This window comes from Solea senegalensis, linkage group LG8 (assembly GCF_019176455.1).
Source record: "Solea senegalensis isolate Sse05_10M linkage group LG8, IFAPA_SoseM_1, whole genome shotgun sequence".
In the NCBI taxonomy this organism is placed as follows: domain Eukaryota; kingdom Metazoa; phylum Chordata; class Actinopteri; order Pleuronectiformes; family Soleidae; genus Solea; species Solea senegalensis.
The window spans coordinates 12,149,672-12,176,963 of record NC_058028.1 but is presented as its reverse complement, the minus strand read 5'-3'; the positions used below and the strand labels follow the sequence as shown (position 1 = coordinate 12,176,963).

General features: G+C 41.7%; 4 protein-coding genes across 8 annotated transcripts; all 4 read left to right on the top strand.

Moving 5' to 3' along the window:
- The first annotated feature begins 5 nt into the window (after positions 1-5).
- LOC122773379 (zinc finger protein 708-like) lies at positions 6-6,386 on the top strand. Its single transcript, XM_044032017.1, has 6 exons — positions 6-981; positions 1,624-1,813; positions 2,223-2,617; positions 3,971-4,022; positions 4,218-4,995; positions 5,402-6,386. Exons 1-6 carry the CDS (start codon positions 859-861, stop codon positions 6,207-6,209), a joined length of 2,346 nt encoding a protein of 781 aa, XP_043887952.1. The 5' UTR covers positions 6-858; the 3' UTR covers positions 6,210-6,386.
- Positions 6,387-6,751: 365 nt separating this feature from the next.
- On the top strand, positions 6,752-12,828 carry rnf168 (ring finger protein 168). 3 transcript variants are annotated; one of them, XM_044032354.1, is made up of 8 exons: positions 6,752-6,900; positions 7,737-7,933; positions 8,859-9,054; positions 9,424-9,491; positions 10,926-11,081; positions 11,184-11,266; positions 11,385-11,451; positions 11,551-12,828. In XM_044032354.1, exons 2-8 carry the CDS (start codon positions 7,763-7,765, stop codon positions 12,064-12,066), a joined length of 1,257 nt encoding a protein of 418 aa, XP_043888289.1. In that variant the 5' UTR covers positions 6,752-6,900; positions 7,737-7,762; the 3' UTR covers positions 12,067-12,828. The 3 variants fall into 3 exon arrangements, with proteins under 3 accessions (XP_043888289.1, XP_043888290.1, XP_043888288.1); XM_044032355.1 differs by having other exon boundaries at positions 6,752-7,003; XM_044032353.1 differs by having other exon boundaries at positions 6,752-7,933.
- A 1,577-nt stretch (positions 12,829-14,405) lies between these two features.
- Positions 14,406-17,617, top strand: LOC122773583 (transmembrane 4 L6 family member 5-like). Of its 3 annotated transcripts, XM_044032358.1 has the most exons (7): positions 14,406-14,420; positions 15,154-15,324; positions 15,416-15,592; positions 16,217-16,285; positions 16,531-16,685; positions 16,803-16,992; positions 17,440-17,617. In XM_044032358.1, exons 3-7 carry the CDS (start codon positions 15,416-15,418, stop codon positions 17,470-17,472), a joined length of 624 nt encoding a protein of 207 aa, XP_043888293.1. In that variant the 5' UTR covers positions 14,406-14,420; positions 15,154-15,324; the 3' UTR covers positions 17,473-17,617. The 3 variants fall into 3 exon arrangements, with proteins under 3 accessions (XP_043888293.1, XP_043888291.1, XP_043888292.1); XM_044032356.1 differs by lacking the exon at positions 15,154-15,324 and having other exon boundaries at positions 14,413-14,420; XM_044032357.1 differs by lacking the exon at positions 14,406-14,420 and having other exon boundaries at positions 14,983-15,324.
- Positions 17,618-19,284: 1,667 nt separating this feature from the next.
- Positions 19,285-26,699, top strand: spint2 (serine peptidase inhibitor, Kunitz type, 2). Its single transcript, XM_044033084.1, has 11 exons — positions 19,285-19,851; positions 23,624-23,794; positions 23,895-23,981; positions 24,072-24,113; positions 24,470-24,493; positions 24,663-24,824; positions 25,122-25,181; positions 25,307-25,474; positions 25,574-25,612; positions 25,705-25,810; positions 25,925-26,699. The coding sequence occupies exons 1-11, from the start codon at positions 19,470-19,472 to the stop codon at positions 26,007-26,009; spliced, it is 1,326 nt and encodes a 441-aa protein (XP_043889019.1). The 5' UTR covers positions 19,285-19,469; the 3' UTR covers positions 26,010-26,699.
- The last annotated feature ends 593 nt before the right edge of the window (positions 26,700-27,292 follow it).

The window sequence follows — 27,292 nt, the reverse complement described above, 5'->3', positions numbered from 1 at the left end:
ACAGACTGAATGATGTTTGTTTGTAAGAGCAAATAAAAATTTAAATGAACAACAATAATCAACAGAATTTTGTTTTCCACCACTCCACCACAAAGACACTCATCACTGTTATTTTGGAAGGGGAGCGATACAAAAATGGCAGATTCTAAAAGCCATTGAGCCATTTAATATTATAAAAGGTGGAAATAAATCTAAAATTAAGTGAATAATAACATGGACAACTGTAATTCAAACACTAAATTATAATGTATCTTAAGCTGTCTCATCACATTCAGTCCTTGAATTTGAGTTAACTGTTCCTGCAACGGCCTTGGAAAGTCTGGGTGGGCTGCCAGTTTGACACCTTTGCTCTAAGAAATACATTTATCCATAAATGTAATTATAGTCAAATACAACATCTACTGTCAGTATTCAAAAGGGAGGTAGTTTTTCAGCTATTTGTTTTGCTCACTTGTTTTCTCTTTTTTCAACACTCCTTCTCATTTTCTTATATTTCTTATTTTGTTTGTCTGTCTGTTTAAAAAGAAGTCTACTGTTATTGTTTCTTTGATAAACTGTCCCACTGTACAGCTTTTATTTTATTTTCAATTAAAAAAACACTTCCGTGATGTACCGGAAAAGACATCTTGTGATTCTGGTCAAAACCTTCAAAATAAAAGTCGGAATGTTCACCATGAAATCGAGATTGAGAGTCAACAAAAACAAATGGCGTTTTTTGCTTTTAGTTGAAATACGTGGTCCAAAGAGCTCGTGTTAACAGGAGTCAACGGCGCCTGTTGATCGGTGAGCTCAGGTCACGGTGAACCGGATGTAAATGGTGGGTGTAAACGGTGAGTCAGGCGGGACGAACGAGTTAACATGGCGGCGCTGAGAACTTTCTACGGTCAGACGGAGCTGATCATGGAGGCGGCCGTGGATGCGGCGGTGTCCGCCTTACATCATAGACTTGAAGAGCCGGAGACCGGCAGCGGGGAATCAAGGGTAAAGACAGACAGTCTCATGAGATAAATGTATAGAAAAATGGAAGTTGGTATGAGAGTGAATGGCTTCAGAGGAAAATCCGCCGTCACTTCCTACTTCGGTTAGAATTGGTAAAACCATAGGTGAAAAACACAAACAGCGAGTGCGTCTGGTTTTTGTAGGAAAAAAAGTTAGTTTCCGGTCAACACATACGTTCTATATAGTCATACACACGCACACACGCACACATCCACAGCCGCTATCTTCTGTATACAGACAACAACAAACACGTTTTTAAAAACAGAAGTAATATAAAGAGTTGGCCGTTTGTTTGTGCTGATTATAATAAGTATGACTAAGAAATTGCATTAGTGTAAGATGTGATTTATCCTTACGGATGTTAAACAACAGAACACATTTGTAAAAATATCATATGAACAAATGGTTTGTGGTTAGTCTGAGTCTGCTGTGTAATGAAGGTTATTGACTTATTTACAGACAGCTGCCGACTGTTTCCTGTTCATTAACATATGTCCACAAATGTGTTATTTTGTCCTAAACACAAATTTGTGAGTTTGATTCATGTTTGTGTGCAGGTTTATTCAACACTGTTGATGAAACCTGGTTTAACTTTGTTCTCTCGTTGTGTCTTTCCTCTTGCAGATGCAGCTGAATGACATCCTGACTGTCATGTCAAGAGAAGCTGTTCGGAAAATTGTACAAGTTTTCACAGAACTTTACTTGAGTCTGGAGAAGGAAAAGGAAACTCTGAAGGCAAATGTCAAACGTCTTGAGTCTGAACTGAAGAATCAGGAAAACCAGACACAAACACTTTACAAGATCAAACCAGCAGGTTAGTGCTCTGCACACCACAGATCCTGAACACATCATAACAGGGAACCTCAACACATAATGATATGGAACTGCATCATAATGTGCAAGAGAGTACCCCTGAAGGCATGTTTACATGAAAGAGAGGGAGAACCTGGGTGCTTTATGATGTAAATTCATCATTACAGGAAACCTAGGGGAGGGGGGCAACCTGAACACATCATAATATAATACAAAAAATAATAGGTGAGAGAGGGAAACATTAGGGAAAAGGAACCTAAATGCATAAGGGGGAACCTTAATGGCTCATATTTTTGAAGCCTCCACTTGACTTTTGTTGGCAAAGCTTTGAATTTATCTACAATACAGAGACAGCATGACAATGATCTTATTTACACTTTATTGTATGTAGTGACAAACTTGTGTTACAGATGGACCGTCTCTCTCACTGGACATCAACCAACCAGCCACTAACCCCACTGCTCTTGCCATGGCTATTCTCAACTCCACCAAACCCAAACACAGAATCAGCAGCAGCCATCAGGTGCCGCTGGTCATCATCAGCCAACCGCTCCCTGGACTGATCTCAGAGCAGAAACAGTCACTCCTTACACAACCTGTCCCTGAATCAATCAGAGGGCAGCAGGAAAAGACAGGTTCTGGTTCTGGTGCTGTTGGTGATCACACTGACACAAGCATGCAGGTGGTTTCAGATTCTATGCAGGAAACATCACTTCTTGTGGTTAGTGATCAGTCGAGCAGTGAGCTTGCCAATGTTTCAATCAGTGAGTCTCCTCCCACACCTAAAGAAGAACAAACTGTGGATGTAAGTATTACAATTGACACTTTTGGTTAACACTTTCATCATGGTAATTAAATGGTTCAAATCAGTTAATTGATTCTGGGTTTAAATGTCTCATTTACTAATTATAGCTATTAATACAGTCATCAAACACAGTCATTAGTGTGTTTTTGTTGTGTTTATTTTAAAGGGGACATATTATGCAAAATCAACTTTTTAACCATTTTAATACTTATATTTGGGACTCTGGGGGCCCTACCAGTCGCCAAAGTGTGGAAAAAGAATACTCAGTCATGTTTTCGTGGTCCCCCTTAGTGTAAGTATAGGCGATAAAACACTCGATGTTGAATTCCCTGCGCTTATGACGGCAGCATGCGCATTTCACCGCAAATGTTACCGCCCCACCAGTAAGTTTACTTGGAGAGCTCCACCTTAGCTCCACCTTGTCCCTGCGAGAGTGCAGGCGAGGGAGGAAGAGCAGTATTATGTCAACGCGGAGGGACAAGTGTGCTGTTGGTGGCTGCACAGTGTTTTACAGAGGATTTTATATATGAAGCTAATGTGCCGGATAAAGTCAGCAAAGTGTGTTCGCACCACTTCGCATCAGACTGCGGCCAGCAGGGGACATATTTCACCGACGTACAAACACACACATTGTTAAGAAAAGGTCACATAGAGCTCATAACTGACCATTCTGACACGTCCTAATTAAAAATATTTGTTCAGTACGTCCTCCATGACCTAGGCACAGACTCAGTCTGATACAGTCATATATACAGCGGCAGTTTATTCAGCTCGCCGCTGGTGATCAGCGGTGGCGATCAGCGGTGGCGAGGTCTCCGGAGCACAGTCACCGGTCTGATACAGTAACATACAGCGGCAGTTTATTCAGCTCGCCATGCGCCGCTGGCGATCAGTGGTGCTGTTCCTAAGTGTTTTTAACTGATTTACAGTTGGACAGTGTTCGGCTCGATCCTTATGTAGGACGTCTCTTCCTGTGACGGCACTCTCGCTGTTTTCTGCGCACGCTGCTATGTTGATATTGTCAGAGAACTAGTGGAGGGAGGGTGAGACGAATAGAGCTGTAAAGCGCTGTAAAGAGGACACATCAGAAACCCCCTGGAAGAAGTGGGTGTGTGTTTGCCTTTGTCTCATTTGCATATAAAGGGACCATGCACGAAAACCGAGTGTTCTGAAAGGGGCGGGTTTAGCAGGGTTATTGAACTGCTATGATGCTTCATCCTTATGGTATTTTGACCAAAGCATGTCACTGACATGTTCATTAGGACACCAGGGAACTATTTTAATGAGGGAAATAGGGTATAATATGTCTCCTTCAATGTGTATTAAAATATGTGTTTGTTGTGTGTTTTTCAGGAATCACAGACAGGCACAGTAGAGGGCAAAGTTAAAATTCATCCTCCATCAGGTGACTTGACGTTTGTATTTCTTGTCTGTTTTTGTAAGTTATCAGCTTTAGGGAGCGTTAGTGAATATTTTCAGTTCTTTCAAGTGAATTTCTTTTTCTTCAAGATCATAGTTTGTCACAGACATGACAGACAAAGAGAAGTCATTGGTGTTTCTGTAAAAAGCCCTGGCTTTACTTTTGCATTTGTGTGTGCAGGTGTAAGTGTAGCAGAGCAGAGAGAGCAGCAGAGGGAGCAGGAGCGACGGAGGCGGCGGGAGCAGTACAAAGAGAAGCGTTTTTTCTGCGAGCTGTGTAACAAAGGTTTCCATCAAAAGCACCAACTGAACAAACATATGTCGTCTCATCAGAAGCCATTCCCCTGCAGCTTCTGTGACAAAGGTTTCTACAAAGCCACGACACTGCAAAAACATGAACTGAGTCACCAGCTGAGGGCAGCCCAGGAAAACGACCCTGACAAGCTGCTGCCCTGCGGCCAGTGCGACAGGAAGTTCAAACTTTTGCGCCAGCTCCGAGTCCACCAGGTATCTCACCAGCTCGAGAAGGCACCACTCAAGTGCCAAATTTGTGACCGCACCTTCACTTCCACTAGCGCACTCCGCTACCATGAGGTGTCACACGCCGAAGTCAAGCCCTTCACGTGCAACATCTGTGCAAAGAGTTTTACAAGAAAGAAAAGCCTCCGCGAGCACCAGACAGTCCATACTGGTGCCCGGCCATATCGCTGCCAGACCTGCGGAAAGTCCTTCTCCACTGCCAGCAACCTGCGTGTTCATAAGAGGTCACATTCAGACGAGCGGCCATTTGAATGCAGCCAGTGCAACAAGGCGTTCAAGTGTCGGATGGGACTGCTGCAGCATCGAGTGGTTCACACCGGAGAGAAACCCTACATGTGTCAGACCTGTGGCCTAAGATTTGGCCTCAAGTACAACCTGCAGAGACACCTGCGGCTGCACAGCGGCGAGAAGCCCTGCAGGTGAGTATGGCAACAACAACTCCAACATCACAGCAGCAACAATAGTTAGATTAGAACAGAAGCAAAAATAACAACGCAACTAAAATGTGATATCAAAACAACAGCTTGTGCAGCAATGAGAAACTCTGCAGCTGGGCATGACTACAGCAACATCACAGTAAATTACATTACAACAACACTGACACAATACTAGCTAATCGAAGCAACATCAACCAAAACATAAGAGCCAGAACACAATAAAGAAAACGACATGTGACGATAAAGTAAACCATATAACATCTGCACAGTGGCGAGAAACCCTGGAGATGGTGGACATGACAACAGCAACATCACAACAAAGGCAGCAACAGAGATAAAACATCACAATTACAACTCTGTCACTGATTTACTGTTTCTTGTGTCTCAGGTGTGAAAAATGTGGCGAGCGCTTCAAGGGGACCTGGGCACTGAAAGTCCACATGCTGGTTCACGGTGTAGAGAAACCGTTCATGTGTGATCAGTGTGGTAAAACGTTTTTCTACAACTGTCAGCTGCAGAAACATCAGCGGATCGTTCACTATGCCACAGGCAGAGGGCGGGGCAGTGGGAGTGATGCAGAGACCGACACAGGTACAGATGTGCGGCAGGTAAGACGCAGGCCACCGTGGGACAAACCATACAGCTGTAAGACCTGTACGAAGCGCTTTACCAGCAGCACGACACTGAGGACACATGAAAAGAGCCACTCGGAGAACAAAGAGTTCAGCTGCGACACCTGCGGGAAGTCGTTCCACCTGCGACACATGTACCTGTACCACATGAGGCAGCACAGTGGCGACCGTCCGTATGTCTGCAGCACCTGTCAGAAAGGCTTCATGCTGGCATCACAGCTGAAGCAGCACCAACTGCTGCACTCTGGAGTCAAACCGCATTGCTGTGCGCAGTGTGGCAAAGAGTTCAGGACGCCACAGAACTACCAGCGCCACCTGCTGATCCACACTGGAGAGAAACCCTACCAGTGTGAGGTGTGCAGCCGCAAGTTCCGTCAGTCTAACCAGCTCAAGTCTCACATGCAGATCCACACGGGTGTGAAGCTGTACAGCTGCCAGCGTTGTGGTCGTGGCTTTGCCGACTCCCGGCCGCTCAAGAAACACCGCTGTGGAGATGATGACCCAAACGCACCTCAGAAACAAGGCGAGAAGTTCACCTGGACGCAGGAGTTCCCAAACCAGTAACAGTGCCATGTCACTGTATGTCTTTGAAAAATCAGAGTCTTGCACTAACTCTGGATCCTTCTGATGAGCTGTGTTGTATTGAGCAATCGATGAGTTAGATTCTTTGTTGTGTTTATTTTTTTTACTGTATATGACTGTGACTGTAAACGCATAAATAAAATACATGGAAAATACACTGAGTTAAATGGTCCAGATGTCTTGGTTTGGCACCAATATGTCAGTTGTATTTGTTCACAAGTCATCCTTTATAAAATCAGTTATTTACAGTTGCTGAGCGGAGATTATCAGTAGCTCATGATCACTAGGTCAGTGATTGTGGTGTTTAACAGTTGGCATACATCACTGCCTTCTTCCTTTTTCTGATCCATAACCATCTAAATACCTACGTGTGGTCGTGGGATCAGTGAAGCCTGAAAATGTCGTGTATCTGTGGAACCGGCTTCACAATCAGTTCAGGCCTCTGTCAAGGTTCTCTGGGTTCAGTGTTGGGGCTGGAATTTACAGTGTTCTTGAAGGCATCGCCAGTTTAACGTGCGCATGCGCCCAGTGCAAACATCCATTTTACGCGGGTGTGTGGAGCGGGTGGATGGCCCTGTAATCTACTCCGTGTCCCGTGATTCTTGGGATTCTGTGTCCGTGAAGCATTGTTCTGTCACGGTGAGCTCAAACGCTCTGTTGTGACTTGCTTGTGGTGAGTTTGACGTCTTGGCCTTCCCGGATTGTGACAGCCTTCTTGGCCCAAAGCTAACGTTAGCATCACCTGAAGCTACATTGCTCACTTAAGCAGTTCGTAGGTGAGTTCCACAGGGACAATTACGTTTGAAAACAACTTTAAACGGGACTTCCATTCGGCCCAAACACGGTGTTACTATTATAAAATACTATAAATACTGTTACACTATCGGTAATTAGTCATTAACTGGAAGCTAACCCTGAACTCGTGTTGCGTTCAAGAACAAACGTTGTTTTCTAGCATGAGTGACCACACACTGATTCAGCCATCAGATCGATTGTACTAACATGGCAATGTCCTTCTAATCGATGGTAAACACTAACAACTCTAACTTTAGAAGATAAGTTAACACAAATAACCCCAATGAAAATTATAATTTACTCTGAATGACCGGTGGTAAACATGAATGACAACATTTTTTTCTTACTTTTTTTTTTAATAATGAAGACTAGTGGTACATTCTCATCCATGTTCTATTTACATTTACTTTAAAAGACTAGTGATAGACATAGTAAAATAGCTATTTACACAAAATATGTCTAAGAGGTGAACCAAAATAAAATCACAATAACATTAGTGGTTTTTGATTAAGAATATGCTGTCAGAATCTCATGCAGCCTCATGCCTAAACAACATCTATTTACTTTGTGCTATTTACATTTAGTTTACCTTATCAACTGTCAGGTAAGAAAACGATTGCAAACCTGGTATGAATTTGCAAGCACATGATCACTGCACCAGAGTTTGGAGAGATTCTGTTTAAAGCATGGTGCTCAAACTGGTTTGTCCTTCAGGCTGGTCTTCTCTACAGAGGAGGAGAATGTCAAAGAGCAGGAAGAGGATGTCTCAAGTGTCCAATGTAGAGGTGGACATGTCAGATGAGGGAGCCAGGAGAGAAGATCCTCCGTCTCTGGATGAGTGTCGCTGTACTGTGTGTCTAGAGATCTTCCTGGAGCCAGTTACACTTCCTTGTCGCCACACTTTCTGCAAGGTAACGCACACTCACACACACACACACATACTTCCACAGCTATTGCTACTGTTACTACAATAAAGCCTGATAATAAATGGATAGTTCATAGTAGATATTTTTGTTAAAAACTGACTGCATTTAAGGATGTAAAGGTATGAAAATTACGGTTTTCGGTATAAAATATGTTTTCTACTTTTGAATAAACACAGATACAGTAATGTACACTGCAAAATAGACATTACATTTAGTAAAAAATATGTATAAAACATTAAATACAGACAAAAAAAAGACATCTAAACAATGCAACGTTAATAATAATCGCACACTTGAGTAGGTAATTCAAATGTTTACATAAAAACAAGAGTCCTTATTAACATATTCCATCAATAACAATACAGTTAATACTGCTGCATACATCAGCTTTAACCTGATTGTAGAGTTTGGTGATTTCCATTTTGGAAAAGAAAATCCATGATGTTATGAGGGTCAGCCAGGCCTCTCCACTATTTGGAATGGCATAATTTCCTTAGCACATTTAGGTAATTGGACTTTGTGTTACAGAGGTTGAATATGATGGACAGCAGACCCTCTCTGTGGAGAAAAAAAAGAATACAAAATGTCATTTTCAATTATTACTGTCATTTTTGCTGAATAGTATACTAGAGGTGCAACCAGATTTAGAAAAACAATTTAGATCATAAAACTTTTTTGAGAAATGGGTTGGATAATTATTTTAGATCTCAACAAAAAGGATGAAGGAATACTCATATTTATTTTATTTATTTCTAACCTACAAGTGTTATATATTTCTAATACAACTTTCTGTCTGCCCGCTTGTGCGTCGTGAAGAATACAGTTACATCACATGACAGTCATTGTTTCTCACTGTGTCTGTCTCTCTGTCCCTCTTTGTCCTGTCCCTGTCTATTTGCCTCCCTCATAGAGCTGTTTCCTGGAGTCTGTGGACAAAGCAGCATTGTCCTGCCCACTGTGTCGGCTGCGAGTATCGACGTGGGCTCGTGTAAACAGTAAGAAAAACACGCTGGTCAACGATCAGCTGTGGAAGCAGATCCAGACCCATTTCCCTCAGCATTGTGAACGTCGCCGTTCAGGACGGGGGGACGAGGACGATTTAGGAGGTACCAAGAATGTTTCAAAAATACTTGGCATCTGTAAAAAAAAATTACTGAGCATTTTTTGTTTCAGTCATAGATCGAATCATTTTAAAGGTATCTTTTCACTGAATTGAACAAAATAAAAAAATTTACTCTGAGATTCCGTGCAAAGTCAATGCGAAGCGCAAGACAACGTTGACAGAGAATATTTGCAGTATTAGCCCGTGAGTAGTTGCAGGTTGTAATAAGTGAATGTTCAGTGACGGAGAAAATAATTTTTACGCATACGTATTGAAATTGAATGACTTGCAGTCGTCTTACATGGCAAGCTAGAGCACAATTGCACGTTGGCAGATTCTAAGTGATATTCTGTGTGTGTGTGAATTTGTGCAGTGTCGTGTGTTCCCACACTCAGTCGCCCTGGAGAGGTGCAGCGGGAGTATCAGGACCAAGTCACTAAGGTCAGTTTAAACAATATACAGAGCAAACTAGCATGATCATGTTCACATATGCCAGTGGGTATTTCAGTGTGATGGTAGAAACATGTTTTGAAGCTATATTTGGTATCAACAATTGGTACTATGTTACCAAAGCTTTGATACGCATCTGGTTAAACATCCCTAAAAGTAAAACCTGGCAGTTTTAGCTACTTCCTGCTGCTTCTGCTGATATGTTACTCACTGCTAGTGCTTTAGGTGAAACACAGGGACTTGTAATTTCGACTCAGATAATCATGAACTGTACATCCTGAACTCTGAGTCTTATCAGGTCGGGAATATGACAGGAGAATGTTCAAATGAATGCCGTGAACATTTACATTTGTTGTTTAAAATCCTTCATTCAGCTTTTGGTCAGTGCCACAAACTTAGGCAAGAAAGGCAACTGTTTTTGGACAGTTTTCAATTGGGCAACAAGGCAAGTAGGAGAACAGAAGCTTCTTTGACCCTGTGATCATATTCATAACATACTGAAGGCTTAATCTAAAGTAGATTTTATGAGGTGAGTCTTCTGTTCAATGCAATTTAAATCTGTTTTAGCTGGTGTGCCTGCTGGCAGTCATGTTTCACTGAGAGTGAGTCTTGAATGACTTAGCTACATCAGCCTTAACCTTTAAGTAATGGTTCAGTTCTAGATCGTATAACAATATCAATGGTAAGGCTGGGCGATATACCGGCAGTAAGAGTTATAACGGTATATTTTTGAAAGAAATATGTAGTTGAGACTATATCGCCATACCAGTATATTATATATTATTTTTATGTTGCCTTGTGAACGCTATTTAATAAAGCCGAGCGCTTCTCTCTGAGCCTACAAGCCGAGTTCAGATGTGTAGGGAGAACACTTACTATGTAGTGTTCTCTCGCCCATGGTACGCATCACAACACACATTTGAACGAAAATGTGGTGGACACAGTGCAGGTGGATAGTGAGCGGTTGGTTGCTAAGAAAAAGAATAATGGCGCTGTTATTTTCCTAAATAAAATGTGTACTTTTACTCCAATACATTTTTCTTAACCATCTTCGTTACTCGTTAATACAAAATAAAAGTTGAGCTGGTGACGTAATGCCTGTTTGTTGTTGCTAGTTTTTAGCGGCACCAGCTGTTAGCCGCAGATTTGGACTCCAAGTGGACTTAAAACACATAAGTGGCTCGTTGTTTACTGTATCCGACACCGAGGCTCTGGTCTCCTGTCTCCGGGTTTCTGTTGTACACTCCGGATGCCGGGTTTCAGCTATCAGCTGTTTCAGCTGTCAGCTGAGCGGCCACTGGTGAGCTAGTGAGCTAACCTGTTTTGTTCAAAATATCGTTATAATATCACATATCGCCATTCCGTCAAAAAATATTGCGGTATCAGTTTTGGTCCATATCGCCTGGTGGTTTATCTTTTCCTCAGATGACGGAGGAGAAGAGAGCACTGGATGAGGAGCAGAGGATAGAGAGTGAGGTGTTCATCCAGAGACTGTTGGAGGAAGAGCAGGCAAAGCTGAGGGAGGAGGAGAAAAGGCGTGAGGAGGACGAGAGGCTGGCAAGGCAGCTGAGCAGTGAACTGGTCGGCGACAACACACTCTGGCATAATCATGTTTACTCTGGAGTGAGCTCATTCAGTACAGTCCTTGGATATTGATGGGTTTTGTCCTCTGCTCTTCCTCAGAACGCCACTCCAGAAAGCCTACGTCCTGCTAACATTGCTGCTGCATCGAGGAAGAAGGAGGTCCTATGTGGACGGATTGAGAAGTAGGAGGATTTCAGATTCAGAACCTGAACTAGGGTCAAAACTAAACCTGGTTAAGGTACAACTGAAGGTCAGATTCCAGATGTCTTTCAGTGAACTGATGGTGGTTTGTGTTTCCAGGTTCTTTCCTCGTCCCTCTAAGCTGTTCTCAGACAGTAGCCCCACCTCCACCTTAACGTCCAACAAGGTCAGTTCATGTTCAGGATTAACCAGTGGTCCAGTGATCGTCTCATGTTATTCTGACTGGGCTGAATCTCTGCCCCCGGGCCTCTTTTTTTGTTTTTAGGAGAACATCATCTCTGATCTGGACCATCATGAACCAACAACAAATAGAACGGAGGTGCCACACAGGAGTCACCTGACAGCTCCAACCCCACCCACAAAGAGGAAAGTCTCTGAACTGGAAGTGATGGATGAGGACAAGGAGGCAATGGCCAAACGAGGCTGTCACACCTCCTCTTGCCTGGTGGGGGCAGTGCTGTCCCCCCAGTTGGAGGCTGAGTGGGATTCAGAGCTTATGAGTAGACAGCAGCAGGAGGAGGAAGATCTGCGGCTCGCTCTGCTGCTACAGAAGGAGCTTGACCGGGAAGAGAAACGGAGAGTGAGTGACCGAAGCAAAGGGTCAGCTGATGCCTACCTTCTTCGAACGAGTAAAGGGAAGAGGGTGGATCCTGGCAGCAAAACGCCAAAGACGCCCAGTGGGAGAACTTCAAAGAGATCCTCCTCTACTTCCTCCTCCTCCTCCTCCTCCAGGACCTGCAGTAAACAGACAACCCTCACTGAGATGTTCTCCAGTAGATGAACCCCCCCTTCCCCCGTTCTAACACTTTATCTCTAATCTGCTGTTTTATACAGAGACACAAGGACAATGTTTACAGACTTTTTAAAGCTGTAGTTCAGGTTATTTGAAATATGGTTTTCATGAGATACTGACACATTGTCAGTATCTCATACAACCACAACTCAAAAAAGTATGAAGCCCCCGCCCCCTGATCTAGCTGCAGTGGAAATGATGCATTCAAGACAACAATTATAGACACGTAATAGTTTTTTGTTTGTTTTTGCAGTTGTGGTTTTGGCATGTGACCGGAAGGCATCAATTTTCTGAGCATTTGTTTAGACGTATTGACAGCTCAGACATGTTATGTCATTGTTCATTTGCAGAGAATAAAAACAGGTAGGAATGCCATGTTTTCTGACAAAAAACTAAATGCATTGATCAGTGCGTTGTATCTCAGTGCTTCCTGTGACAGACTAGATGATGTCACCCCCATGTCATCATGAGTAAGTTTGGACACCAAAGAAGAAGTGGTTCCATTCTGCGGTCATGTGACTTATGTCGCAAGGCACAGGAGATGCTGTCCTATGACTGAATCTGCGGAGTCATGATAGGAAGCTTGTGTCAGGTGACGTCTGATATATACTCAAGACACTCGTCGCAAGAAGTCTCCTGTCATGCAATCATACAATATTTTTGTGTCATCACCATCATTATATGATGTCACACAGTGGATTTTACGGTCACCATCTCCATTTTGAAAAAATGCACATCTGAACACACTGACCAACTCTCAACATCTCTTCTTTATTTAAATCACCAAATCATCTTAACTTCACCAAATCTATCCTTTATCAAAACTGCTCTGTAACAGTGTAGTGAGTTGTCTCCTCAGGTGTCCTTTGATACCTTTAGCATTCCCCTTCTTATGTCACCTTATGAACATGTTTGGTGATAAGGTGGAACTAAGAAGAGATGACCAGTTTGTGGAGTTCTGGCTCTTTAGTGGATAAATAGTTGTGAGAGACCCAGCAAGTCCTTCTGCTGACATCTTACTCTCAGAAACAATGGCATGTTAAGGATTTAAAGCTCCAGTGTAGAACTTGTGTCAAAACTCTGCCAGCATGTCCACATGACGTACCTCTCTCGCTGCTCTTCACTGTCAACTGTGCAAGACAAAAGTGTGTATGTCAGTCTATAATAGAGTGTTACTTGTCTAGATTGCATCAAGGAAACTTGGAGCTGCATGGTGCAGGAACAGCAACAGCTGGGATTGGGACATATAGGTTTGGAGTCGGGCAGTTATGTAGGTGAGCCATGTTTTGAAGGGTCCCCAGAATGGGACACAAGCTCCCCTTAAAGTGTATTTTGAGACATTGAGGGGGAGTTCTGAAACCATTATTGTGTCACAGGTTGCAGACTTTGATTTGCTGCACCTCAAGGTTCCTGAAACAAATACTCCTAGAAATAGTACTCATTGCAAACCAATCTCCACTAATAAAAACTAATACTATTCCTAATGATGCTACCCGCTGAAATCACCCAGTGCTACCCTCCCTCTTGACAGGACAGTGACATGATGCGTGTGTGCGTGCATTTTACATGTTAAGTAGCAGTGTCACCTGGAAATAGGGCTCCCCCAAAATTGTGATATTGTGTAAAATATGATGATGCAGCCCTGCTGAACATCATTTTTGCAGCTGCAGAACCCACTTCTTAAAATTAATTGTGGGCACTACTTAGTGTTTTCACAACTATCTATCTGTTGTGCTTCAGCCTTACCTGACCTATAATGCGTCTCTCCCTGTGTGCTGCACGTGAATGTCACCAATGACACGAGATATGAATGTTGCTATACTTGCTACACATTTGACAATGATTGAATGGGGCGGATATATGTTTATATTTTTAAAAGTTGCACTGCAGCTTTAACTGACAGCACATTTTAACTTAAACTGAGTCAAACGTCCTATATATGCTCACTGACTCCAGCTGTGACTCAACATCTAAAAAAGGAAAGACTGAAAATAGAAAAAGGTGAAGTGAACTAAACAGAAGTCGGAACCAAGTGTTAGGGTCAGTTCAGCAAATCCCTGAACACAATAGCGTGTTTGGATTAAGTACTAACTGGTTATGATTTAGCTTATGGATTGTAAAACTTTAGACTTTGGTTGGGCTTACTAATGGAATGAAAGTCCATGGAGAGACCTAACGAGTAACTGTGCAAACTTGTGTGTACATTGAAATATGTGTGAACATTTCTCTCTCTCCCTCAATCTCCCTTCCTCCCACCCGCCCGCCCGCCTCTCTCATTCTCTCTATATATAAATGTTGTTCCTCACTCTCTGTCAATCATCTGCTGACGGTCTATTGTCATGGTAAGTGTACTCTTCTTGTGACTTTAAATTAGTTTTTTTTCATTTAAACATGTTCAATAAATATATAGTATACATTATAATCAATTGGGTTCCATAAAGTTTTGGGGTTTCCAATTTGAATGAGTGATTAGAGTGGTGGGAAAATCCAGGTGTTTACCCTTTGTGGACTGATTACCTGTCTACACAGTTTTTATGGCTGAAGGACAAAGGACAAGGTCTTTTGAAGGTAAGAGAAGACGGATAGTTTGACAGATTAAGATGTTTTTGTGAACCTGGAAAGACACCAGCTACTGTACCAGCTTCTTCCAAATGTCCAGAGTTCTCCCCTCAGCAGAGCAATTAATGTCCAGGGGCAAATCTCTTGACTTTTTCTAGAGTTTGACATTAATATGGAAATGCAGTGAGATGCTGTCTGGGTTAGACTTGTAAGCAAGAGAATCTCCAGAGTCCAGAAGTCCAGAGCAACTTCTAGCAGAGCAACACTTTCTCCTCACTGTTGGGACAACCTTTCTTAACAGCAAACTGAAGTTTGTGTAACTCTACCCTCCCACACCAAAGTCCCTGGGGGAAATTTTTTTTATTTTTCCAGTAAGGCACACAGGAGTTGTTGACCCATTGCTGTCTACACCGTGAGATCAAACATTATTTGCGTTATTTCTGTGACGTCCCTCTTTCAGATTTACTGTACATTAGTAACACAAACTTACCAGCTCCTGTGTTCTTTTTAAATAAGGCAAACTCCAGTTTCCTTCAGACTGGTTCCCAACAAAGGCACTGTGATGATGGTGGGGAGCACAGTGACATCGGTGCTTACGATGTGTTAATACCTAATGCAAACTCAAGTGAAACCATCATCCTGAAACTGGGAGTCGGGGATGAATGGTAATAATGACTCTGTCAGCAGGTAATGAGTCCACAAAGGTAAACACCCATAGACTGAGGAGAGAACACTATTCATGTGTGTGTGTGTGTGTTTTCATGTCATTCATTCACAGATGTGTGTTTCGAGGTGTCTGCAGTGTGTGGGTGTGTCTCTGGTTCCCATGGCGATCGTCTGCATGCTGTCCAACATCCTGCTGCTGCTTCCCAATCTGGACATTAAATTCTTGCTAGAGGGTCATGTGACCAGAGAGGCCACTTGGGCCACAGGCCTATGGGCGTCAGGGATCATGGTGTGTGCAGCATGCATGTGTTTCATGTGATAAGTGTGTGTGTGTGTGTGTGTGTTCGTCAGTTGACTTGGTTATTGTTGCTGATGATGATGATGATGATGATTGTGGTCATTGTGTTTGTTTGAGTAAGTTTATTTTATGAGAATATCAATTTTAGTGCTTACACTGTCCTTATTGTACAATTCAATTTAAAATATGGTCAAAGCCATAAATAGATAAACACAAACTTAAAATATTCTTGTCTTTTTGCGTAAGGTATAAAAGAGCGTATTGTTTGGCGCAAGCTACAGATGGTGTCACCCTTCCACCACTTTTCATGACCTAAACAAAAAAAGGACACTATTCACTGACTGATCTGTGTATCCAGTCAGTTTTCCAATCCTTCTTGTTATTTTAACAATCATGGCAGTGGAACATTGGCATTCACATTAAAGGAACTTGACTTACTTAAAATCGTTTCTGATGCTACATCTAAACCGAGTTTAACCCACTATGATCTGTTTTCCAGGAAGTTAAGGACAAAACACAGGGGACATTAGTCTCAGACAATAATAGTCTCAGATCATTCATATCTTGTTTGTTGTCATCGTTTATTGTTGTTGGTAAATTGAAATCTGATTTCAGGTTCTTGTCGGAGCGCGAGCAATTCTCCTCAGTAGCAGAACCAGAGGTTGCTGTGCATTCAGGACACAGGTGAATCGACGTCCGCTTCTTCATCATCTGTCTTCATCTATGTCTTTGTCCTCTTCTTTGTCCTCTAATCTTTGTTCTCTTGTCTTTGTCTATGTCCACTCCCATTCAGCCTCTCATCCTCATCCTCTCTTCCTCCTCATTTTATCCTCTCATCTTCAATCCCTGTTTTCATCCTTTCCCCTTCACTCTTTCAATCAAAGTCTTCGTCCTCCAATGTCTTCAGGTAAACGTTTCTCTGTGTCCAGATGTTAAGGCAGGTGTTGTCCTCCGTTCTGTGTCTTCTGGCGGCCTCCACCTGTTGTCTTGTTAGTGTCACTGGTCTTGTTCAGGGTCCTCTCTGTCTGTACAACGCCACCACTGGTCAAACTTGGGATGTCCCCCTGAAGCCCAGTCCCCACAGGTGAGACACCAACATGCAGATGAATAATGTCCTTCGGATGTTTTTACACACTTCTGACTTCCTGTCTCCGTCTGTCCCTGGTTCTCTCTGTTTGTATGTCCCCTGTTTGTCCCTCAGTCCAACTCCATACTTGTATAACAGGACCCTTTGGTCAGTTTGTCTTCAGCCACATGGGGTGGTCCAGTGGAATGTAGTTCTCTTCAGTGTGATGGGGGGCGCCAGCATGCTGCAGACTGTCCTCTGTGCTTCCAACATCCTCAACACGCTGCTGGGACTGATCGTGGGACCAGGTCTTTGCCAGAACCAGGTCTGTGAGAACCAAATTCCTGCCTGTACCTGGACTTGGGTTTAGACTTTTTGGGACAAATATATAGACATTTTGAAGTTATCATGGTTTGTACAAACAGACATTATCTATAGCATCTCATGTTCACATGTTTTGGGACCTGACCCAACCTGTGAGGCTCCGTCAGGTCCATCAGGTCCCAAGTGAACCCGACAGGCTCCAGTGGAGTGTCGGCATTCGTGATTATTTACCATCAGCAGTTTAGAGGTTGCTAAGATGTGCTGAATACGCAATACGTTGCAGGTTTGGTGATTGAATTAAAAAGACATAGCTGTGATCTGGCGATGACACTGTTTACACTTCAGTCACTAATGTTTGTACATCTACCTTAGAGTCAGAGATCAGGGTCGTTCGTGTGTCTCCAACAAGTTACACATTCATTTCATTGTGTGTGTGTGTGTGTTACAGGTTACTCCAGAGCCGGCTCCTCGTGGATCTTGAAAAATATCAGCAAGTATTTTATTGTGGTGGGCACTGATGCACTTTACATGAACAAAGTTAACATGATGATGAATGATGTCCGTATTTATTTGCTTACAGTTTAAAGAATAAACATGGAATAAATAAACACTCATTTTTAAATTAATGGATTACTGCTGTTGGGATAATTGTTGTAAGTTTAGAAAAGTTTGATCTGACATATTGATTAGGCCCATCAAATTATTATCAAGTAATGAAAGGCTTGATCAGTAAACTCACCTTCATACGCAGGAAAGGGCCAGAGGGAATTTTACTTACTCATTGTGCAACAATCTTATCAGGTTTAGTCCTGGCCAGTGCTAACTGTGTTCTTGTTCTTGCCACCTCGAAAAAAAGGAACAAATTTCTCTGTTCTCTGTTGCGAAATATGTACAGGCCTTAAGCCTCAGTTTAACTAGCTTTAGTAGCTTTAGCTGCAGAATCACCCGCAACCCACCCATGGGTCCAAACCCAGTGCAAACACACCTAAACTTCTGTCTTTTAAGTCAGGCTTCCTTCTTCTTATGAACGATGAGTTGATGATGTAGAAAGAACCCTCTGACACAGGACTCGTACCGAAAAAGGAGAATGTTCTTGCCAAATCTCCGAACAATTCTGGCGCCTGTGTGCTGGACCACACTTTTTAAAGGTTGTCTCTAACATCCTCTTCCTATACAACACATGATCGTAAATATTAGAGAAACAACAACAGGTTTGACATCGGGACCACTTAGTTCCAGTATAAGAAGTATCTGGGTTTCTTCAAAAAGCCTTATCCAGGAATGGCCCAGGACTGACCCATAAATGGGTCGTAAAACTGTCCTGGGTGATGCTTGTGATCCCCATGAGGAATTTCCTGCTAACTTTTTAATGCAATGGAATGCACATCTTAACAATTCAGGTGAGTCTGATACTACACACACATCTACTCTTCAATGTAAACATATCGTACATGTGAACCCAAACTCCATCCCATCCTGAGGAAGCTTCTGCTCCTCAAATGCAATGAAGTTTACATCTTAAACTGTGTTAATGTGTTCATGTCAGATACTTCACTACAACAAAAGTCCCGTCTCAAACAATGATCTTTCTGGACCTGTGTCTCACTCTGTGCAGGGTAACATAGAAGACATAGAAACTGTTATTTACGCCTTCATGTCCTCTCGGGTAGATCTCCGTCACTGTCAAACTCCAACTCTCTCCCAATTACGAATGGTCGAGTGTTACAGCTGTTCACCAATTAAAAGCATAATTCACATCAAAATCCTACCATTTCTATATGGTCTTGATATTTTTATGTGTCCTCTGCAGATCCCTTTAGCTCCTTCTGATTAAGTCATGTTGCAGTTTTATGTGTTATTTCTATTTTATCTTATCTTTAGTCTTAATTTGTCTTAACTCCAGTTGGTTTGATAAGCTGCACAAACAAATACTAGAAGTGTTTTTTTTTGTGTGATGAATAAAACTTTTCCTGTTTGCATTCAGACATTATTTAAAGATAATGAAATCATAATTTCCGGTATAAACACTGACTTTGTTTGGACCACTAGTCCTCATGGAGACCGAAACCTGGTCCTAATGAGGCAAAACTTGGTTACTGAGGAACTGGTTAAGTTTAGAGCTAAGATGTGAATTGTGGTTAAACCATGGTTATGGTTAAATTTAGGAATAACGCTTTGTTTTAGTCTGTCCAAGTGAATGGAAGTCCTAACAAGAATAGTTACGCAAACCTGTGTGTGTGCGCGCGCGCGCATGTGGGCGTGGTCGCAGTGACCTCACCTGTCTCAGGTTATTTTATCTGCGACAACAAAAAGACACTGAACGCGGAAGTGGCACATTTTAGTTGCGAGGCGGAAACTGTTTAACGCGGATTTAACCAGGGATTAAAAAAAAATAAAAATAAACCTTGAATTTTTCGACTTTACTCCATACTCGGCTTTAGAATACACTTTATTTCTTCAGCTCCAGCTCAGGGGAAGATGAAGCCTCTCCGGCTCCCTCTCGGTCTGTTGTTCTGTGTCCTGGTCCGGTTCGGCCTGGCTCAGGAGTGTGACTGGGACATTCACAAGAGTGAGTTACTGGTCTCGGACTCGGCACGCCGCCTGGGTGACCCTGTAGAGGTGTCGAATCCGGAGGACTGCCAGGAGCAGTGCTGCTTAAAGGCGGATTGTGACGCGGCACTGGTCGGTTACCCGGCGGACGCACCACACCTGCTGTGTGAGCTGCTGAGCTGCTCGGACCAGGACCAGGACCACTGCGCCCTCACGGACAGCTCTCAGTTCCAGTTCTACCGCAAAAGGGCCGCGGGCAGCGAGCCGCTGCTGACCAAAGCGGAACCAAAGACCAACGACACCAACAACAGTAAGAGGCTGCTTAGTGATTATTGATCACGTGTCACTTCACGTTTGAGTAATATCTGGTAAAACACATCAGTGTCGAGGCTGATCATGTGGTTCTTTGACTCAATCTCATTCTTTGAAAAGATCAGATAATATACACACACAGAGCGAGAGAGAAAGGAGTGAGTACTGCAGCAGCAAACTTTCCTGTTCATCCACCAGCCTCAATCATTTTAAATTAATATTTATTTTATTTCTAACAGGTACACATTGCTTACTGTAAATGCGTTAGAATGAGCCAATGGTCTATTTTTCATCTGTAGTTCCATCCCAAAATCATCCATCTGCAATCGGTTAATTTCTGAAGTCACTATATGCTAATTCCTTTGATGTGACTTTAACTGTTTGAAAAGTTTTCCAATGGCTATTTTGATAAGGACATGTATCGATCTATAGATTAACTTTATGGATTTAAGAATGTTTTTAAAAGGTTACTATATTATTTAGCATATATGTTTGAGCTAAAAGGCATAAATCTTACTAGGCTGAACTAAAATTTGAAAATCGCAAAGACTAGATGAGGGTTGCAACTAATGGGTTATTTTCTAGATTATTTTGGTAATTGTCCATTGGTGTTTCCAAAACCTTTGCTATGATAGTTCTCAATTGTCTTGTGTTTGTCCACAAACCAAAATTGAAAGAAGCTGAGAAAAACTTTTTTTATTTTTTTTTTTAACCCACTTAATCTGATAAATTGATTATTACATTACATGTAATTATCAAAATAGTTGACGATTCATTTAATGATCGAATAATCAAGTAATTGTGCCAGATTAAACTGATACATAAAAATCAAAGAGGGAGAATACGATCTTGTGTCAACAGTAAACTAATCAAGTGGAACAGGCTCTAATGAGCTTAAGAAACATTGTGGAAGGGGGCAGGTCCTCTTTTGTTAATATGATGCATACTAACCACTAGAGAAAGCACTCGGAGAGCATATACATCTGTCAAAGCCACTGCGGTTCTCAGTGTAAATACACAGTGTTCTTTCCCCCCTCATCCTAAATTCACCATAATCTATTAATGTCTTCTTTGGGCCATCACCTGCATCCCCAAAACATTTTGTCCAAATCCTTTTGTTTTTCTTGGAGGTGGGGGTGGGGGATGTAATTCTGCTCACAGACAGACTTTCAGTCATCTGGTCTAACAGGTTCTGGTGCTTGAATTGGATTGTGTGGATTGAGTCACAGAACGGGTGAGGTGGGTAAAAAACCTCAGCGTCTTCTTGTGACTGCATGCTGGTGTGTACTCTTCGTGTCACTGTTATGAGGAAGTACATTTGTTATTGAGTCACCTTTTATTTATTTCTTCACACAGCGGTGGATTATTTCCTGTGTTGTTCCAGTGCATACCTCAAAAGAAATGAACGAAACAAAATCAAACTAGATCACATTAATTTGTTCTGTTTTTTTTTTTTAAAGAAATAAGCAGCTAGTCTTTTTCAATAGAACCTGCCAGTGGTGCTAAATCATGGTCTCAATTGGTCTCTATTAATGACTTTTAAACTAATCTATATTAGCTACCAGAGCTTCCTCTGGTAGCTTATGTACGGAAATGTGGTTAATGCTACTGTATAAACCAGGGTATGTGATTTGAGTGGAGCTGAGGAATTTTGAATGGAGAAAATTAACCAAATAACAAAAAATAACAAAAACTCCACCTCCATCTTAATCTAATTTCTCTGTACCAGTGTGTGAAGTATATGTGAGGAAGAGGAGGCTGATGAGAGAGTGGGAACAAATCAGCCTCCTGCGAAAACTCTGTAGCTGACTGCTCATACTTTTTACACCACTGTTTTTGAATGTTGGTGATAAAGATGCTTCTTCAAGAGCTCAGTATTTTCTTGGTACTTGGTATAAAAAGTTTGAGAACCACTGTCCTACTGTAACCTCAGTCTTAATAAACACACCAGTACATGGCACTCCCCTAATTTGCAAAGAAAATGAGTCCCTAGTAGTTCAACACGTAAAACTGCAACAATTATTGAGGACATGCAACAGCTCATGTTACCACATCAGCTTCAGGAGATAAATGTGCGGAAATGCATGTGTCACATGTCTCAGGCCACCATGCAGCACATAAAATGCTCACCTACACGTTTTGCATTTTGTTTTCACTGACACTGACACAAATTTAAATCTTCCCACTCTGGTCTAAAGTGTTCTGCATCTGCTTTCACACTGGCTCTGTTCAGTCTCTGGTCCTGAATGAGTAGCCCTGATGTGGCTCATTAGTCGACCAAGTCATTGAGTTGATTAATTCTAAAGTTGATACAATTATCAGAATTATAATAATGTGGCGATGGTGTTGATGTTCAAAGGTACAGTGTGTAGAATTCTGCTAAATTTACTGGTGAAATTGCATGTTGCTGCTCAATATCCCTCACCTTGCCCGCCCCTGCCGTGTGTGTTGGAGAACCTATGTCACCTTCATACTCAAGATGTTAAGTTTGTCCACTGTGGACTATTGTAAAAACATGGTAGTCCAAAATGACAGCTTCTGTGTGGCAGAACCAGCTCCTGATATAAATATAAGAGGTTCATTCTGGAGTTATTCAAAACAACAACAATTCATACAATCAAGTGATTTATAATTATTTTATCTTCAATTTCTGCCAAATAAAAATTATTTCATCAACATTTGACACTGTGAACCTGTCACTGTCCAGCAGCTCTACTCTCCCAGCTCACCAGAACCACTCAGAAAAGGCATATCCAGAATTCCGACCAGACCACAGTGATTCAAACTATCCAACCTAAAAATACATTTTCTATTCTTTTAAGCGTTGAAGGCTGGACGTCATTTAAACTGTAATCAAAAGCACATCCAGGGGGTTTTTGTTACAAAAAAAAAACAAGAAGATTCAGCCTGAACCATGTTTTTTTCTTTTGAGGTTGTTAATGTTGTTGTTATGAATTAATTGTTATTTGTTTGTGGACCTGTCTGTGTCAAATGTCCAACATTTGTCAGTGAACACACTTGCCTGTGTAAAATTATGGCTACAGAGTGTCGGGTTAGACCGGTTTCTCTGGTTTGTTTGAACCTGAGACATAAGCACATTTGTCCTCGGACATGGAAACTTGATATTTTCTTAAAGACGAATGGCTTGTTCAAACATTATACCACTGAAGGACACAGGTGACCCGAATAATGTAGTGAATAGGATAAAACAGTGTTTGTTCTTGTATGTGTAGCTTTTAGATGGGATGGGAATCGGTATCTGACAGATAAAAATGTAGAATCTGATGCAAAAAGATCTTTTATATTCCATGCTTCATTATGCACAGACTGTCAGTCAGTCAGTCATCATCTAACCGCTTTATCCTCCACCAGAGGGTCGCGGGGGGTGCTGTGCCAATCTCAGCTACATCGGGCAATAGGCGGGGTACACCCTGGACAGTTCGCCAGTCCATCGCAGGGCCTATGCACAGACTGTAAAAATGTAAATAAAAATCAGCAAAACCATTTTAGTTGAGTCCTGTTTGGGCTGTTTATTTCTTATTTTTGGGAAAACAATATGGAGAATTAAGTCTTCGCAATGACTCAAATGTGTTGTTAACAGCTTCAAACATTCATAAATGGTTTAAAATGCTTGTATCTGACTAATATCGGTGTGTGCGTCTTTCACACATGGTAATGTGTGTTTAACAATCATCACAGATGGTAATCAAACCTGCCACAGGTCCAAAATCACTTATGATCAATGTGATTATTTCTCCATCTCCTCTCAGTTAATTGTCGTCTGCCATCGAAGGTGGGTTCGTGCCGCGCTGCTTTCCCAAAGTTTTACTATGATGTGACCAACCAGACCTGCCGCAGGTTCACCTACGGTGGATGTGGGGCCAACGCCAACAACTTCGAAACTCAGGAGGAGTGTGAGGTCACGTGCAGCGGTGTCACAGGTGACTGACATCACGATGTAACACACACACACACACACACACAAAGACACAGCGGTGCATTCAGTGGTTATTTACAATAGCTCTGTGTATTTTTGTTTAGGGTCAGTTCTCCCTGACGATTCGACTGCTGCTCCCTCTCTTGAGTATGCAAACAAAAACCCTCGAAGGGCGGTACCCTTCAATCAAGGTAACTTTGGTTAGACTGATCAATAACTATAAGGATCAATACACTGAGTGAGGCCACAGGATCAATCAGTCTGTTCTCTTTCTGATTCAGGTCCAGTGGAGACTGAAGCTCCTTCTCAACCCAAGGCAACAGGTAATGTTATAAATGGACACGCCCATGTGTTTGTTGATAAAACTTAAAATTAGTCATTGTTAATGAAACACAGATTTATTTATTTATGTATTTATTTTTTTTATCATTCAGTGATAGTTTTTGAGAAAGAGGTCGAAAAACCACATGGATGAATCTTTGTGCCTCTGTACACTTTGTGTTTTTGAGTCTGTGTGTCTGTGTGTCTTTTTGTCTATTTTTACTGCTTATTTGAATATTTGAAGCTTTGTTTTTCTGTGTTTTGAATATTTTGTTTCACATTCTCCTTAAGGCTGTGTCTTTGAGTCTTAGCATTTATTATTTTTTACATGTTAATGTTTGTGTTCTTTCTTCTGCAGAAATGTCTGCTGAGGAATATGCTGGTGAGTTTGTGCTTCATCATCATCATCATCATCATCATCATCATCATCATGACATCATCTGTTGATTGATGGTGTGATTTATCCCAAGTTGTTTGAGTAGCTGCGTCAAAATGCACACTCCTGAATCAAATAACAAACGTGTCTGTGTGTCTTCTCTTCGCCCAATCAGAGAAGTGTGAGGCAGAGCCTGAGGTGGGTTTCTGCAGAGCAGCGTTTCAGCGCTGGTACTATAACAGGAAGTCAGGTGAATGCAAATCTTTCATCTATGGAGGCTGCAAAGGAAATAAGAACAACTATGTCACAGAGAAGAGCTGCAAGGACACCTGTGCAGGTGAGACACACACACACCAGATGCAAGTCCTGATGAAATCCACTTCTTTGTCTGCTTCTGAGTGGTTTAGTAGATCCACACACATTTCCACAAAAGGTACATCACAGCAGTTGTAATTTTAACCAGACACAGACAGACAGTCCACAACAGACAAATGGAGGAAAACGTTGTATTGTTTTGTTTTGTCCACATGAAAGTTTGCTTTATTTTTGGTGTATGCATACTGTAAGTCACTGTAAGTCACACACACTCACCTGTACAGATGAGTCATTGCGATTGTTGATTTTCTCTCCTCAGTGTCCGTCCTTCCATCGTCCAAGAAATCACCAAATGATGAAGTATCTACAGAATACAGAGGTAGAAGTGTTTGCAATCAAACCTCATCTAACCAATAAAACTACTAATGCTCACTAATGTCTGAATAAATGAATGTTTACAAACAATCTCTCCTCTCTCTGTGTCTGTTTGTCTTGTCTTGTCAGATGAGTGTATGGTGTCTCCTGATGCCGGACCGTGTCGTGCTGCTTTCCTCAATTTCTACTACGACCACCAAACTGGCTCATGTCAATCATTCTTGTATGGCGGTTGCCGTGGAAATGCAAATCGTTATCTCAGCCCGGAAGAGTGTATGGATCACTGCAGCGATGATGGTAAAGAAGAAACATCTGTCCTGATATGCAATCTGTCGTGACGCAACATGTAACACCTGTTCTGACATCATCATGGCCCAGTTTTTTTCTCTCTTCCAGGTACTTTCTTTCATCAAGCTCGTAAACGCTGGACTGCAGGTCAGTTTTCTGTAAACACTGGAACACCTGTTTATCACTGTTAACACAAGCAACACAGGGTAGCTGGTCTGATTTCCATCTTCTCCCTCCAGCCTCTTTCCTCTTTGTCACACTGGCAGTCATCTCCGCTCTTCTGCTGGTCACGCTATTCCTCATCACTATGAGGCGTCGCCGCCTGTCTCGCCGCTTGTCCACCAGGTACAGTTCACCAGTACAGCAGCTGCCTCACAACTGACACCTGCTCATGAAAAAACATGAAATAAGTATTTATTGATTACCACTAATAATCTAATTGGTAACATTACGTTTCAGTGATAAGGAGGAGCTGCTTCCTAGCGAGCAGTCATCTGTGGAGTCTCTCACCCTCCCACCAAGTCCCAAACCTCAGGAGGCCTGAGCGTCCACTGCTGCCCACACCTCAGCACAACTTAACTGCACAAGTGTCGGGCTTCCTGTCCCTTTTTAAAAGTCTTCACATGGTTTCACACACACCTGGGCTTTGCTGTTACAAACCTTGAGATGAACAATCGTCAAGGATATATCACAGTTAAGTCAAACTGTTTTATTGATCTGATAATTTGCAAATTATTATTTTACTGTAGAGAAAACTGTAACCTGTGTTTCCCATAATGCACCTGGGCACTGATGACCAAATGTATCTTAATTTGTCGATTCTTGAAGGAAATCGTCTCATTGTCATTTTATTTTGTCTGTTGTCTTATTTTCAAAGTTTTATTAAAAGTGGAATCATCCAGGTTATTTTTAACTGATGAAGCAATGAATGTAACTTGGATGTGAAGGAGAAAAAAATTCACCTTTTCCTAAGAAAATTGTTTTCTACCACAAATAAAAGCATTTTGTTTTTATTTAATGAAAACATTTTGTTTTTATTAATGTTTTTAGAAACATTTTGATTAAATGTTCAGTAGAAAAATTTCAGCGAAATGGTTGTTTTTGTGATCAGCATTAAGCAAATCGCAGAGTGATTGATGAACATTTGGGGAGACTGTGTTGATTTGAGCTGTGATTTGTACATGAATTCTTGCCTGTAATCATACTATAGTACAAATAAATCTCTTGACCCTGAGCTGCATGACTCGACCTGTTGCTGTGACCTCAACAGTTAACGGTTAGTTCCTGTGTGAGCCATGGCTGCCGCAACCAAAATATTTTTATATGTAACTCTGTGAAGAATTAAATTAATTAATACCTAAATAAATAAAATTGCAGAAGTTGCTGGCTGCCGCAAAAAAATAAATGCCTTTTTTAAACCCTAAAACCAGTGGATGCATGGAGATGTTAAGTAATGAAACATGAAGTAATCCCTTTAATGTGAATTGGCTGTATTTTGAACAAATCATTATTTTACAAGGAATGAGTTGACCATGGTAATGTGGTACCAAAGAGGTTCAGACATGACCGTTGCATTTTGGATATAACAAATATTTTAATTGAAGTAATGGATATTACCGAGAAAAAAACATGCTCAAAAAGAGGCATTTAAAGCTACTGTTGATCTGCCCTCAGGAGGATTTTTTAATTATCTCTTTACAGAGAAATTACCTGACATATAGCCTGGTTGGTTGGTGACAAGTTTTGTGTTGGACATTAAGAGATGTGTCATGTTTACTGAAGGAAGAAACAATCTATCATTTATATTATCAAACAAAGTTTACTACA